The 15,977-nt window shown below is 43.4% G+C and overlaps 2 protein-coding genes across 2 annotated transcripts; one reads left to right on the plus strand and one right to left on the minus strand.

Moving 5' to 3' along the window:
- Positions 1-1,796: 1,796 nt before the first annotated feature.
- On the plus strand, positions 1,797-8,292 carry LOC139450984 (uncharacterized). The gene is made up of 2 exons (XM_071232804.1): positions 1,797-1,809; positions 6,764-8,292. The coding sequence occupies exons 1-2, from the start codon at positions 1,797-1,799 to the stop codon at positions 8,290-8,292; spliced, it is 1,542 nt and encodes a 513-aa protein (XP_071088905.1).
- Positions 8,293-10,622: 2,330 nt separating this feature from the next.
- On the minus strand, positions 10,623-14,904 carry LOC139450490 (uncharacterized). The gene is made up of 3 exons (XM_071232204.1): positions 14,844-14,904; positions 11,648-13,508; positions 10,623-11,035 (listed from the first exon to the last, which is right to left on the minus strand). Exons 2-3 carry the CDS (start codon positions 13,503-13,505, stop codon positions 10,800-10,802), a joined length of 2,094 nt encoding a protein of 697 aa, XP_071088305.1. The 5' UTR covers positions 13,506-13,508; positions 14,844-14,904; the 3' UTR covers positions 10,623-10,799.
- Between the last annotated feature and the right edge of the window lie 1,073 nt (positions 14,905-15,977).

The raw sequence follows: 15,977 nt of genomic DNA on the forward strand, positions 1-15,977 counted from the left end.
TCCATCTTCCTCGCCCACCAACATATTCTCCCTGCTTTCCTTCAACCGAGTCATCTCCGTCTCTTCTCCTTCCTCCGACGACGTCAATGCCTCCTCCATCTCTTCCTCCAGAGGAATATTGATCTCTCCTCCACCTTCCTCCACCATCGTCATATTCACACTCTTCTTCTGACAAAGCATGATCACTTTTTCTTCTCCAAGCTCCACCAACACCCCCAGGTTGACCTCATTCCATCTCTTTATCAGAGATGTCTTCAGTGTTACCGCAGTTAGCGCTAGGCTCTACTGGATTGCTAGAATCTCTTCGAGGTCTGACATTCATTCTTTCCCCACTCGTGTTCTCGTCTCTTCTGTTACGTAAGTTCGTTTGAATTTCCATTGTCTGAAACCATAAGATGGCATTGCGAAACTTATTATTGGCATAATCTGTAATCTGATGCTACCGCGTTTCCTTTCTCTCAAATTTTGCATACCTGAAGGATATCTTCATTCTTAGAACCTAAAAAGTCGTTTCAGCTCTTTAAACAACAACATGGGCGCATAACCACCTAACACTAACAACTAAATAGCAAACAAGTGGGTTAGTGAATGAGTAAATTGCCAGTCAGCACTACTACCCAGGACGCATTTTACCGAGGCAAGAGCGTGCACTAGCCTTATCATTTAAGTCTTTTTTCCATCCTTGCAATACCAAGCCGACTTTTCTGTGCTAAATATGACTGGACTATTGCACATGTCGATAGTCTAGTCAGAGAACATTAACAAAATCAACATACACGACAGGTACACCTTCGTATGAAACTGAAAGTATTGTCGTCGCCTATGGTAGTCACCATCTTTGTGAAGCCATACGAGATAAGAAAAGTGATCTGATTGGATATCGCGTTTTCAATACAAGGGGCACAACTCATGATCTACACAAGGTGGCACCAGGGTCGAGCCATGGAAAGTGGCCTTGATGTGGCAAGGGTAAAAACTAGACATTGATATAGGCTAGTGGACACGCTTGCCTCAGGAAGATGCCCCGGGCGAGGCAAACCAGTGACTACAACCATGTGGGACACAAGGATGGGCTTCACACATTGTATCCATGTCGGTATTCGAACCCGGGTCCTGGGCGTGACGAGTGACCACTTTAACCACAAGAGTACCCAACCGCTCCGTTCAAAGTAACACCAGTGTTCAATGTCCTGTGTGACTTCAGTCTGCAGTACATATAGATGTAGTGGAGTTGGGAGAGGCCTGTCCAAAAGCGACAAACCCCTTCATATAATCCATTCTACGCTTACAAAAATATCATAAGCATGTATTTATGTATCACAAGTTACGTGTAGTGTCTTCAAACAGGCACCACTAAGGAAAGGAACGAAAATAACGCCTACCTGTCCTGGCTCCCACATTATCTGATAGATACAGCGTCGGCTGCCTTTTCAGTCCATCTAAAGGACAACGTAGTAGCGCGATGGTAGCTCTTATTTACTGTCCGGTTTCACATAGCAAAGCAATCATTAACCAATCGGTTAATCGATGTTAGGACATCAAGCCTCGTGGTTGAAAGAGGTTTCGCTCTTTTCGCCAACCCTTTCCGTCACTTTCCGTAATCGCAGGAAGACTCGGCTGTGAGTGTAGGAAGGGTTATCTCCCATTAGTTAGACAGCCAGTTGTCAGACACTGAAGTAGGGGATTAATTAAGACAGTGCCCACAACAATGGTACAGTCCTACTCAGTGAACTAATTAGGCATGTCTCAAGGTTCATTGTCTAGCCTGGCTCTACTTCCCCCAAACCGAATGCAAGATGTATGCTGGATGTAATGAACTCTTCCCCTGATCGTCGTCGCATTGAAGATTTCAAAGACTACATGGTTATCAACTGGGGAGGGGGGGGGGGGGGGGGGGGGTGGTGGTTGATGATGCAAGGTTTCCGCTGCCCCTGTGGAATCACCATGAAACTGAAGGGCCAGGCACCAACAACAGTCTGGAAGGTTTTCACTGCCGGTTGAACCAGTCCCTGCCTCATCGCCATCCCAATATCCCAATATTGAAAGACCATCTACGCCTTGGTCAGAAGACTCCAGTTCAGTTTTTAGATGCTGTGGGCCAGCTCCTGAAACTTGCCCAAAGACCTTAGTCTGACAACAGGATGAACCGAGTATGACGTTGTGTACATATCATGACTAAATTTAATATATGTGTATATACATCTGATGTAACAGCCAAATCTGAGATGAACGTTTATAAAATAAGTACATCTGACTTAACACGTCTTTTTGTTTTGTTATATACACGTGCACAAAGGTTAAGCGCCACCATATTCAAAGTCTCTTGATTTCACGTGTGGGAATCAGAAATACGAAATATGATGATGTATGACTGAATTAGGCTTCCATAGTTTCATGAACCCAAATTTGTCCAGATACCACAAAGAAAGCGTGCTTTACATGTTGCTGCAGTTCCCCTACCCTATAAATAGCGAAATTCAGACCATTTTGCCTGTGTGAGATTCCCTTTCCAATAGAGGTTGAAAATCAGCCATGGTGAGGAGAAAGTTAACGAACGCTGAAAGATGGCAAGTGATAGGCATGAAAAATGCTGGTATGTCATGCAGGGCCATTGTAAGACAAATGGGTCGTCATCACAGTGTTATTACTCGTCAAACATGGTCAAACCAATGATGTCAGTGACAGGTATAGGTCTGGTAGGCCAAGAAAGACTTATTACAGAGAGGATAGACGTCTTTTCAGGATAGTCAGACGAAATCCATTTGCCACTTCAACAGATTTAAGACTGCAGTGGATTACCCATCAGAGACTCTCGACGATGACCGGGCAGTTTTGGCTTATTTGCGTCAAGAAGCTATTGCCACTCTTCCTTGGCCGGCCTGTAGTCCGGATCTTAATCCGATTGAGTATCTCTGGGACTTTCTTGGCCGGAAAATCAGACATCGTGATCCCCCCAGTTCAAAATCTCGCTGGACTTGAAGCCGCACTTCATGAAGAATGGATCCGTTTGCCTCAGAGAAGCATCAGAGAAACGACATGTAATGAGTATGAGGCGTAGGGTTGAAGCTGTGGTTAATGTCCGTGGATCATACACACGCTACTGACGTTTCTGTCTTGCAATAGACTCTGCACTCCCTAGGGTGTCTATGTGACACCTGATATTGTCTGTTGATATCATGACAGTTACATGACAAAAAAAAGTTTTTCAATGTTTTCTAATCCTTCAATTTCTGGTCTTCGGTAAAATTCCTTTCTGCTCATATTCTTTTGGAACACGAGATAAACTTGCTGTGAGACAACTTTTGCATCACATGAGGTTTACATATACGGCTTATAACAATCGTACATCTCGTTATAATAGTCATCATTAAGTGCCAAAAGTAACAGCTCACAAATAGGGTGGGTGGCGCTTAACGTTTGTGCATGTGTATATCTTGATGTTTAGCTATGGGTCATTCCATTATCAATCAAGGTAACAGCATTGCACTTTGTTGTGCACGCAACCAGAAAAGTTGTTATTTTAAGGTGTCTAACAACTGGCTGTCTAACTAATGGGAGGACACCGTAGGAAATGGGACAACTTCTGCCCCAACAGTAAACAGGCTTCCACCTGAACACGATCTTAGATGCACATTTGTTGGCGGGTTAAAATTTCATCTGTGTTCATTTTTGTTAGTCTTATATATACTGAACTACTTATTTATAAGAATGATACTAATACATTCCATTTATGTTCGAAAACAACAACGTTTAGAAATACAGTTCCAACATGTTTGTGTAATCAAATATAAACTGACGGGATATACTGATTAGCGTAAATAACTATTAAAAAAACTGTCGATGAGTCCCATAACTTATTCAGACGGACGCTTTCTCCAAGTTTGCAGTTTCTTATCTCTGACAAACCATGCAGAACTGTCGTCTGCACTGTAGGGTGTTTGCATCACGTGACGGTCATGAGGACAAATATATACCCGGCTTACAATGGCTACGAGTTACCTCAGATACCTATTATCACCGGAAATAGCCGATCGTGTTCAGATAGAGGTGCTGCTGAGATCTTTCATCTGGCCACCCGATGCGACTTGTGGATGCTTACACCAATTACAGGTTACAATTATATACCAGATTAATGCACTCTGGTATGAGTGTGTGTTTAGATCGGGACCAGGTACCTCGTTGCTAGGTGCTAAATGTGGATCTTGTTGTGTGAGTTTTTATGCAGGCTCCTACATATGGGGATGTTTCACCTGGACTTTGACCGTCATAGAAATAGGTTGGGCCGACAATCCAGTGACAGTAACAGCGTGTGTGGCGCCACTAGGTGGACACGGAATACTTTCCGTACTTTATATTCGTGGGTGTCATTTCGCTTTTTTTCTCGCGACATGGAATATGACATGGATAACAAGCATAATAATAATTGGTTTTGTTTCCATTGGAACAAGACATATTTTATACAGTTGATCGTCAATGTATTAAGAAAAAATATATATGATAGGATACATATGTCACATATGACAAGGGGAGATAACTTTTGACACTCTAATGGTACCGCTTTAGATTAATACACTCAACCTGTAAGGTTATGGAACACTATTCCTGCAGCAGGTAGAAATTGTACATCTACATCCCAATTCAAGTTATTCATATAGAAAGGGCAATGTATTGCATCTCCATATTTTTCCTTTGATGTTAGAAAGTTAAATATTTATCATACTCGATTAAGATACATGAAAAGCCAGTTAAATTAGAGATATCGAGAAATGTTATCCAATATGTCAAAATGGTAATCCATGTGAAATCTCATTTCATTAATTTGTATTTTGTCCATTGTATGTCCACCAAAGAAAATCCATGTTTATAATAATTCGGGACATTTTACAGAACAACAATGTTAAATTGAATTAAGTTTGATGTTAAACGGAAATGAATGTTTGTCCATTATCGAAAATCCACTTATCTTTAAGGCAGTGCAAATGTTTATTAGTCATTCAAAGAAATTTGGGTAACACATTAATGTAAATATACTAGTCTTTCTCTTGTACATTTCTTTTATATCTATACACTCGTCTTCTTTTCTTTTATCCTTGTATATGATTTACTGTACAAGCTTTTGTAAATACCACGGAGGGGGAGTCCTAAGTTGGATAGCTTGCTCCCAATCCATTTCAATCTGAATAAAATATGTTTAAACAAAAACCACTTCCATGTCACATGTTGAGAAAGTTTTAACTGTTATACGTTACATGATGTATTTGATATGACGTCTCATTTTAGTCTCTTTGTATGGTGTGCTTGTGTCTCCTTGTATGGTGTGCTTGTGTCTCTTTGTGTGGTGTACTTGTGTCTCTTTGTGTGGTGTGCTTGTGTCTCTTTGTGTGGTGTGCTTGTGTCTCTTTGTGTGGTGTGCTTGTGTCTCTTTGTATGGTGTGCTTGTGTCACTTTGTATGGTGTCCTTGTGTCTCTTTGTGTGGTGTGCTTGTGTCTCTTTGTATGGTGTGCTTGTGTTTTTTTTGTATGATGTGCTTGTGTCTCTTTGTATGGTGTGCTTGTGTCTCTTTGTATTGTGTGCTTGTATCTCTTTGTATGGTTTGCTTGTGTCTCTTTGTTTGGTGTGCTTGTGTCACTTTGTATGGTGTGCATGTGTCTCTTTGTGTGGTGTGCTTGTGTCTCTTTGTATGATGTGCTTGTGTCTTTTTCTATGATATGCTTGTGTCTCTTTGTATGGTGTGCTTGTGTCTCTTTGTTTGGTGTGCTTGTGTCACTTTGTATGGTGTGCTTGTGTCTTTTTGTATGGTGTACTTGTGTCACTTTGTTTGGTGTGCTTGTGTCTTTTTGTATGGTGTGCGTGTAGCTGCTTGTACTGGTTCGGACTTGTGTTGGTGTTCTAGTGCCAGCCCACTGAGATGCCCTATCGCAGTTTAACACCGGACACAGTATGCTGACTTCGAGCCGACCAGTCCATTTTTATCCCCTTAATGCCGAGCGCCAGGCAGGGTCACAACAGGGCCTTTTGGTTTGACGCGACCGGGATCGAATACCGACCTCTCTCTCCCTGGGCAGACTTCTTATCCATTACACCAAGGAAGCAGCTTTCCTATTTGTAAGGAGCAAATATACATTGAGTGAGTGAGTTGTGTTTTACCCCGCTTGAAACAGTATCATAAAAAGGGAACATCAATGTCATAAATTGAACGTAACTACAAACAGAGTCGTTTTGACTTACCAGGTGGAAATGTTTTAGAATTCAAATATGTAATATGGGGGGCGCACCTGGTCCACGCGACAGCAAAATCGTTGTTTTTCGGTTCGAGTCTCAGATTTGCCAGAAATTTTACCTTTGATTTGTCAGGACAAAATCTGTGATCGTGGGTTTCGCAAAAGAACTACAACCTACGACGACATGTCATGATATGTCATGATATGAAATACTGTTCAGTGGTAATATATTACAAGTGACGAAACTTTGGTGAAAAATCAAAAACAAAGCGTTATCTGTTAATCTGTTTTACCATGACATGTGACTCTACAGGAAAGAGAACAGGAAACACAGTTACCACCCTGTGGGCACAACCATACCAACACATGTAGAGGCATCTACAGGATTCCCCTTGGAGGATGCTCAACATTTCCATTGTTGAATAATATCAACAATCATCACATGCTGAGCAACAGGTATACAATGTAATGCACACGCATTGATTTAGCCGATACGGTTTGCACTTGTATTCCATACAGGAATAGTTCTACCCACCCCTAGTGAGCCACAAGAACCCTTTCCTGCTGCCCGCCCACCCTCTCTCCCACGTTCTCCTCTACCACCACCAGCCCCGCTCCTCTCCCACCCTCTCCTCTACCACCACCAGCCCCGCTCCTCTCCCACCCTCTCCTCACCCAGCAGCCCCGCTCCTCTCCCACCCTCTCCTCTACCACCACCAGCCCCGCTCCTCTCCCACCCTCTCCTCACCCAGCAGCCCCGCTCCTCTCCCACCCTCTCCTCTACCACCACCAGCCCCGCTCCTCTCCAACCTTCTCTTTTCCCAACAGCCCCGCTCCTCTCCCACCCTCTCCTCTACCACCACCAGCCCCGCTCCTCTCCCACCCTCTCCTCACCCAGCAGCCCCGCTCCTCTCCAACCTTCTCTTTTCCCAACAGCCCCGCTCCTCTCCCACCCTCTCCTCTACCACCACCAGCCCCGCTCCTCTCCCACCCTCTCCTCACCCAGCAGCCCCGCTCCTCTCCAACCTTCTCTTTTCCCAACAGCCCCGCTCCTCTCCCACCCTCTCCTCTACCACCACCAGCCCCGCTCCTCTCCCACCATCTCCTCACCCAGCAGCCCCGCTCCTCTCCAACCTTCTCTTTTCCCAACAGCCCCGCTCCTCTCCCACCCTCTCCTCTCCCACCAGCCCCGCTCCTCTCCCACCCTCTTCTCTCCTCTCTCACCCGATCCGCTCCTCTCCCACCCTCTCCGCTCCTCTCCCACCCGATCCGCTCCTCTCCCACCCTCTCCTCTCCCACCCGATCCGCTCCTCTCCCACCAGCCCCGCTCCTCTCCCACCAGCCCCGCTCCTCTCCCATCCGCTCAGCTCCTCTCCCAACAGCCCCGCTCCTCTCCCACCCGACCCGCTCCTCTCCCACCAGCCCCGCTCCTCTCCCATCCGCTCAGCTCCTCTCCCAACATCCCCTCTCCTCTCCCACCCTCTCCTCTCCCACCAGCCCCGCTCCTCTCCCACCCTCTCCTCACCCAGCAGCCCCGCTCCTCTCCCACCCTCTCCTCACCCAGCAGCCCCGCTCCTCTCCCACCATCTCCTCACCCAGCAGCCCCGCTCTTCTCCCACCCTCTCCTCTCCCAGCAGCCCCGCTCCTCTCCCACCCTCTCCTATCTCACAAGCCCCGCTCCTCTCCCACCCTCTCCTCTCTCACCCGATCCGCTCCTCTCCCACCCTCTCCTCTCCTCTCCCACCCGATCCGCTCCTCTCCCACCAGTCCCGCTCCTCTCCCACTAGCCCCGCTCCTCTCCCATCCGCTCAGCTCTTCTCCCACCAGCCCCGCTCCTCTCCCACCAGTCCCGCGCCTCTCCCATCTGTTCTCCCCCCTCCCATCCGACCCGCCCCTCTCAAACCCACTCCGTTCCTCTCCAACCCACTTCAACCCATTTCAAATGAAATGGTACGACGAGACCTTAAGTCTGCCATTGACTTGACTGATTTGTGTAATATCAGCCTTAGGCTGTACATAGTAAACATACAGATAAGACTATTTGCAGCAACTATGGTACATGGTGTGTAACAAATATATACTGAGGGGCAAAAGAAAGTATACCGAGTTTGTAATTGAAAATTGAAAGAACTGTCATTAAATCTGATATTGCCTATGTAACCATTCTTGCAACAGTTTGTAAAAGGTATTCTGTGGCTGAGTAATATTGTGTGAAAATAAATGGTTTATGGAGAATGTGGTAGATTTCCTCTATTTATATATTCACAGCTGAAAGTCATAAAGTTGGATTCATCGAGATACCCTAAGAAATGTTACAATATAAGGATGTTATACGATACGAATGGACAGACCAATTGGGTAACTGATGTGAAAACATTGTTTTTCAATAGTGGTTTTGGAAATGTTTGGTATGATCTATTTGTACTATCTAAAAGTGTGTATTTACAAATTCTTTTCTGCAGAGGCTAAAAGATATTTATCTCTAATCGTGGTCATTTTCGTTGACATTATCGAATAAATTTTAATATTATAGAATGTTGAAAACTCATATATACACTGAACAGTATCTATTCTATGTAAATATTAAGAAATACCGCAATTTACTGGCAATATTTCGATGTTCATCCCATGATTTATGCATCGAGAGTGGGAGATACACAAAAACTCCAAGGTCAGAAGGATTATGTAAAATGTGTAACAGCCAAGATATAGAGGATGAGCATCACTTTGTACTTGTATGTCCATTGTACTCCACTGTGGGAAAATAATATATTCCTAATTCAATGATCCAAATATTGTGAAATTCCGACAATTGTTAAACAGTCTAGATATATTAATAATACAAAACTTAGCCATGTATATATTCCACGCACTGTTATGTAGAATCAAATTTGTAAATAATAGTCACGGTTGTGTGCAACATCTCCGCCACATGTACTGTAGGCCTGGAACCTCTTAAGTGATGGAATAAAGATTGATTGATTGAACACAAAACAATTATATGTATATTGATTAGTGATTTTGTTATCTTGTGGATGCAATTTTGAGTGATTTTCATGCGATATGGAATATGAATATACATTCCTCAAGGCAATGGTTGTTGTATTCATTGAAACATGTATATTGTACTGACCATATAAGATGAGGTGAGGTGCACGATAAGTGCACTAATACAGCGACGTACATGCATGAATGTGTGTGTGTGTGTGTGTGTTGGTTGGTTGTGTATGTTATCCCCTTAATGCCTAGCGCTAGGCAGTGTAACAACAAGTACCATCTTTTAACGTCTTTTGGTGTGACGTGACCGGGTGTGGAACCACCGACATCTGACCTCTACGTCACAGAGGCCGTCAACTATTTAATGAACACGAAAATTTAGAGGGAAAACGTAAACAAACCTGGCACAGTGGTCGTATCTGTTAGTGCCTGCTAGACCTTGGTTCGAATCCGAGATTCGCATGGATTATGATCCGTGGTTAGTTGTCATCACTATACTTGTTATCATGAGTTTTTCAAAAAAGAGTTAAACTTCTACGATGTGCGTCATAAAGGCAGCTCACACATGAAGCTGACATGCTTTTACACAGGCTTTGTTTTGCCTAATTTCCGTCATCTGTAGTAAATATTGGTAATTACGAAATTATCAAATGTTTGAAGACACAAAATCTTCAAATGACACAATAAACACATAATTGTTATTTCAGCTGTTTTATTGAGACACGTACAAAGTAATAAGGGGGAACAAATTCAACATCCATTTGGCGAAATCTGCTCGTTAACAACAATAACTGCTCAAAAAGTAGTATGAAACTACTTTTTGAGCAGTTTTTGTTGTTAACGAACAGATTTCGCCAAATGCATAATGATACTTGTAATACATGCAGAGCCATCTACAAAATTCCTCTTTGAGGATACTGAAACACTTCCATTGATAAATAATGTGAATAATCACCATCTACTTAGCAACAGAAATACAATGTAATGCACACGCATTGATTTAACCGATACGGTTTACAGTTGTATTCCATACAGGAATAGTTCTACCCACCCCTCCCGACCCACAAGAGCCCACCATCCTCAGACCACCCACTCCCTCCCTTTCCCCTTTCCCCATCCCAACGTGCGCAGATTTGATGCCTGGAATGCGTGAACAGGTTTTGTTGAAATATGTGCAGGATACTATGATTTTGTTTAATATTTTAAACATAGAATCTAGAGTGAATTCCACTCTTCAGAAAGACATATTAAGGAGATAGATGTTCAACCGAGAGATAGCTTATTTTCAAACTATATTTGGAAGTTTAACATTTTGCTTGAAGATGTCCAAGCGAAATGTTGAACTTGTAAATGTGGTTTAAAAATAAGCTATCTCTCGGTTGAACATCTATCTCTTTTATGTCTTTCTGAAGTTCTGAATTCACTCTGGATTCTATGTTTAAAATATTACTTGCAAAATCATGTGTTCTAAACATATTTCAATAAAACAACTCTTCACACATTCGAGGCATAAAATACGCTCTCGAAATATTATAACCCACCTGCGCACGTTATCATAAGTAACAATTTCTAGGATTAATTTAATCCTTCATCAACATGTTCACGATCATGATCATCATGACCTCGATTGAAACCCAAACTAGAAGTCCAATCTTGAGGTATTCCTTGATATCAATGTCTTTGAACTGTGACCTCACAGATTTGGTTGGACGTTTGACCTTGGTCCCCACACCATATTTCCGCGTACGTTGTCTGACTGCCTTCCTTGACCTTGACCGAGGCTTGGTCCTTCTGGTTTGAACTCGTCTTGGCATGACTGAAATAACAATGAAAGACAGGACCATGATGGTATTTAAATCACTTGGCTTTGTGTTGTTATAGCTTTAAAATCTAATTCTGAATAATAAAGATGGGATCTTGTCGACACCACCACGATTACATGGTCATTCATATAAGATGTTGAAAATACATGCATTTTAAACAAGGAATTGAGAGATAAAAAGTATTTTACCAGCAAAGATAATTATACAATTTCAAACTTGTTAGTTAATTTTTAGATTTGCCCATTTTTTGTATATGGAAAAGAGAGAACTATATGTGCTGTTTGAAATGTATGGGTCAAGATAAGAAGATATTCCCTTTGACAATATCTTGATTGTAACCATTTTTCGGTGACCATAATATGCACACTCTGACTTATATATTAATGATTATGCAAAATAGACTGAAACCCACTACACATTGATTAGCAACTCCCTAACTATAAACTAAGTTCACCGATTTGTCATTGGATGTAAACTTTTACAACGATCTACAGCTCAGGTCTGTTGTCGTTCTAATAGCATGTAGCACGCGAAGAGAGTAACCTGCAGTTAACACTATGTAGAGTATAAGGTTATACAAGATAGATTATTGAGAAATTGCATACCAGTGATATTCTTGACATGCACTATGGTGTTAGAATTTCCACACTGCACGTTGGAGATATTCCCATCGATGTCAAGCATGAAGTTCTGTCCTCTGACGACGCCATCTCTTCTCTGGCTACTTTGTCTGTCTCGGCCATCTCCTCTCAGTTTTCGTCCTCTGTCAATATCTTGTCTTTTCGTCATTTTTTCTCTACCAATATACTCTCCTGTTCGCTCACTTCCACAATCATCGTGCTCCTGTTTTCCGTCAACAGCAGCATGTCCGTCTGGTCGTCCTCCATCGACTTCAGTGCCTTGTCCTCTTCCTCTAGTGGTATATTGGTCTCTCCTCCATTTTCCTCCTCCACCACCATATTCTCCATGCTTTCCTCCCACAGCACCGTCTCCAATTCTTCTTCCTCTTCCTTCACCGCCGGCTGTGTCTCCTCTGTATCTCCCCCCAGGGGAACGTTGATCTCCACTCAATCTTCCTCCACCACTACCATATTCTCCCTGCTTTCCTCCAACAGCGCCATCTCCAATTCTTCTTCCCCCACAGACATCAGTGTCTCCTCTTGCCATCCACCTGGTGGTATATTGATCTCTCCTCAATCTTCCTCCACCACCACCAACGTATTCTCCCAGCTTTCCTCCAACACCACCATCTCTGTCTCTTCTTCTTCCCCCACCGACATCAGTGTCTCCTCTAGGCATCCACCTGGTGGTATATTGATCTCTCTTCAATCTTCCTCCAACACCACCAACGTATTCTCCCTGCTTTCCTTCCAGAGGGCCATCTCCTCTTCTTTTCCCTCCACCGACGTCAATACCTCCTCTATCTCTTCCTCCAGAGGCACATTGACCCCTCCTCAATTTTCCTCCACCACCACCACCGTATTCGCCCAGCTTTCCTTCCAGAGTGCCATCTGCTCTTCTATTTCTTTTTCCTCCACCGATGTCAGTCTTTCTTTGGTGTCCACCTTCAGTGGTATATTGATCTCCCCTCATTCTTCCTCCAACACCATCGTATTCTCCCAGCTTTCCTTTCAAAGTGCCATCTCCTCTACTTTTCCCTCCACCGACGTCAATACCTCCTCTATCACCTCCTCCAGAGGCACATTGACCCCTCTTCCATCGTTCACCACCACCACCACCACCACCACCGTATTCGCCCAGCTTTCCTTTAAGAGTGCCATCTCCTTTTCTTTTTCTTTTCCCTTCACCGACGTCAATACCTCCTTCATCTCCTCCTCCAGAGGCACATTGACCCCTCTTCCATCGTCCACCACCACCACCACCACCGTATTCGCCCAGCTTTCCTTCAAGAGTGCCATCTCCTTTTCTATTTCTTTTTCCTCCACCGACGTCAATACCTCCTTTATCTCTTCCTCCAGAGGCACATTGACCCCTCCTCCATCCTCCTCCACCAGCACCACCGTATTCGCCCAGCTTTCCTTCCAGAGTGCCATTTGCTCTTCTTTTTCTTTTTCCTCCACCGACGTCAATACCTCCCTCATCTCTTCCTCCAGAGGCACATTGACCCCTCCTCCATCTTCCTCCACCAGCACCACCGTATTCGCCCAGCTTTCCTTCAAGAGTGCCATTTGCTCTTCTTTTTCTTTTTCCTCCACCGACGTCAATACCTCCTTCATCTCTTCCTCCAGAGGCACATTGACCCCTCCCCCATCTTCCTCTACCACCACCACCACCACCGCATTTTCCATGCTCGTCTGAAAAAGCATAATTGATGTCTTCACTTCTACCGCAGTTTGCGCCAGACTCTATTAGATTGATAGAATCTCTTCGAGGTCTGACATTCTTTCTTTCTCCACTCGTAATTTCCCTTCTTCTTTTACCAAAAGAGTCCGGAATTCCCATTGTCTGAAATAAAAAAATGGCATTGTGAATCTTTGTATTGTTGCAATGTTCTGTAATCTGCTGCCACCACATATTTGGGTAGGTTTGTTTTTCCTCAAAGTGTGCATCCGCATATTTCGTCTTTCACTCTATAAACTGGTTTCTGTTGAGACAGGAATTCTGCAGTGGCGCAAAACCAACAAATACAACAACCAAACAAGTAAGTGAGTGAATGTTATCTGATGCCGAACAACAATATTTCAGCTATTTCACTAAACCCGGACCAGGCAAACCAGTGACCGAGACATACAGTCTCAGTCTCTCGCATCGGATCAGGCAAAGCACTGACCGGTGCAGGATGACATACAGTCTCAGTCTCACGCATCGGATCAGGCAAACCACTGACCGGTGCAGGATGACATACAGTCTCAGTATCACGCATCGGATCAGGCAAACCAGTGAACGGTACAGGATGACATACAGTATCAGTCTCAAACAACCTGCCACCAGAAATGGGATGCAAGGATACAAGTAGCTGCAGGACGTGTTACGTTTTCACTCAGTCACGTACGAGCAATGAGAAAACAAAAAGGCGTGTATACCTACACATATAAATGGTACAGTTATGACACAACGTGTCTGTTCAAACAACAAGCTACGAATACTAACCTACAAGTAATCAATGAAATGTTTGGCACGTTGCTAGACAGACATTTCAATAACACTCTCCAACACTGAAGGCGTTCAAACATAGGCAACCATTGGTGCAGTCAGTGCATAATAGCAACATTACACCAGTGTTCCCGTTTCTAGGGCAACTTATTTTTTAACAACACAAAAATGTATATAGAATAATTAAATAATTTACTATGGAAAAGGAATATTCAGCATGACGGTATGTACATAATAAACAATTGAGATACCCTTGTCTCTTAAAATATGTTCAATGTAATCGTATTTGAAACGTATTTGATTTCCCAGAACACAATTGATTCTGTTAATAGCCTCTGAAAATAATCCTAGTTTCGCTTTCGTTCTCTTTTGAAGTGTCATTGATCAAATGGTTTCCCTGTAGATAAGGCGACAACACCCTTTCCATAATCATAATCTGGAAAAAGCAGAGTCCACCGTACGATACGAACAAAACCATTAAGGTAAGCCACAACAACCAGACACTGACAAAATACATCTTGAACATAAATAAACCTATGCATTTCGACGTATTACAAATGCATATAGAATGACGGCAAGCTTGCGACCACCATTTGTTCAAGATTTATGACCGTAACTATAGGTGGGATGTGTTATTGCATTCCTCTATGAGTTCAGTTGGCGATAATGCTGAATCTTGGTACCCACCTTATTTGAGACTTGAGATATTTTTCTCCGATTGTTAGGTTCGCCTTGTCGCCACACCCGTCGCGTGACTACTTGTAACAGCATACGCGCATGCGTAGTTATTGATTGGCCAGTTGTGCAATACCGCTAGACTAATGCTAAGTCTCGGAAACTATATAACTTTGACAGAAAGTACATTTAGATAGAAAAGGAGCCCGGAGATGGGAGATTGAATTCGTTATAACCGTAGTTTATTGTATAGAAAGCATTCTCGCGTCTTGCCTTCTGGGATACATGTAGACTCATTTTTATTCAATGAAACAATGTCAACAGTATTGCAAGATTTCTAGTTGCACCCGTGTCTGCTGCATTTCTACGATTGATGTTATATGATTTGGTACCATTAATTCGTCTTCGAATCCTAATTCTTATAAATTTAATTTGGTATGGTTTGCTTGCTCTTCAGTATAGTTGTCATTACACCCGACGCCTCCGTGGTCTGGCGGATACTCGTTACTTGTTGTTGCCCTGCCTGTGCTCGGCAATAACGGGTCAAAACAAGCACTAGACAAGGACCAGACTATTAAAGTTAAAACTATGGTATGGTATCTCAGTGGGCTAGCACAATAAAACTGGTAGTAGTCCAGACTTGTACAAGTGGTGCACAAAATAGCATATTATTATTATTTACAGATGGAAATATAAGTGCAGCAAGGAGAGTTTGGGTGATCCTTCCACGGTCAGGCTAGTTTGGCTCACATCAGCTAAGGGCCCTTGCCCCATCATCACGCTGCCCAGACAGCTAATGGGACTTCTCCCAAGAAGCGCTGCCAAGTCGAACCCATCCACATCTTTTCGGAGAATGTGAAGACTTCGCAACACTGCAGCCTTCTGCATTACCCAGAATGTCAGAAGGGCTGTATTCCAATGTCAGTCAACAGTTTGGGAGGTACCAAACTTAAAGCACCGAGAACAATGGGGAGTCGGACAACTTGGTCCTTGGGATGCGAGCGTTACATTTCGAAAGCGAGGTCTGTATATTTGCCATGTTTTTCCTGAATTCGGTCAATCACATCCGTGTCAAAAGGGACAGATAATTCAATGATATAAATAATCAAAAAGGATAAGGTCAGATATTGTTGGCGAGGGTAGGTT

The sequence above is a fragment of the Haliotis cracherodii genome, unplaced genomic scaffold (assembly GCF_022045235.1).
Source record: "Haliotis cracherodii isolate W230 unplaced genomic scaffold, xgHalCrac1.p SCAF_8, whole genome shotgun sequence".
Taxonomy (NCBI): Eukaryota; Metazoa; Mollusca; class Gastropoda; order Lepetellida; family Haliotidae; genus Haliotis; species Haliotis cracherodii.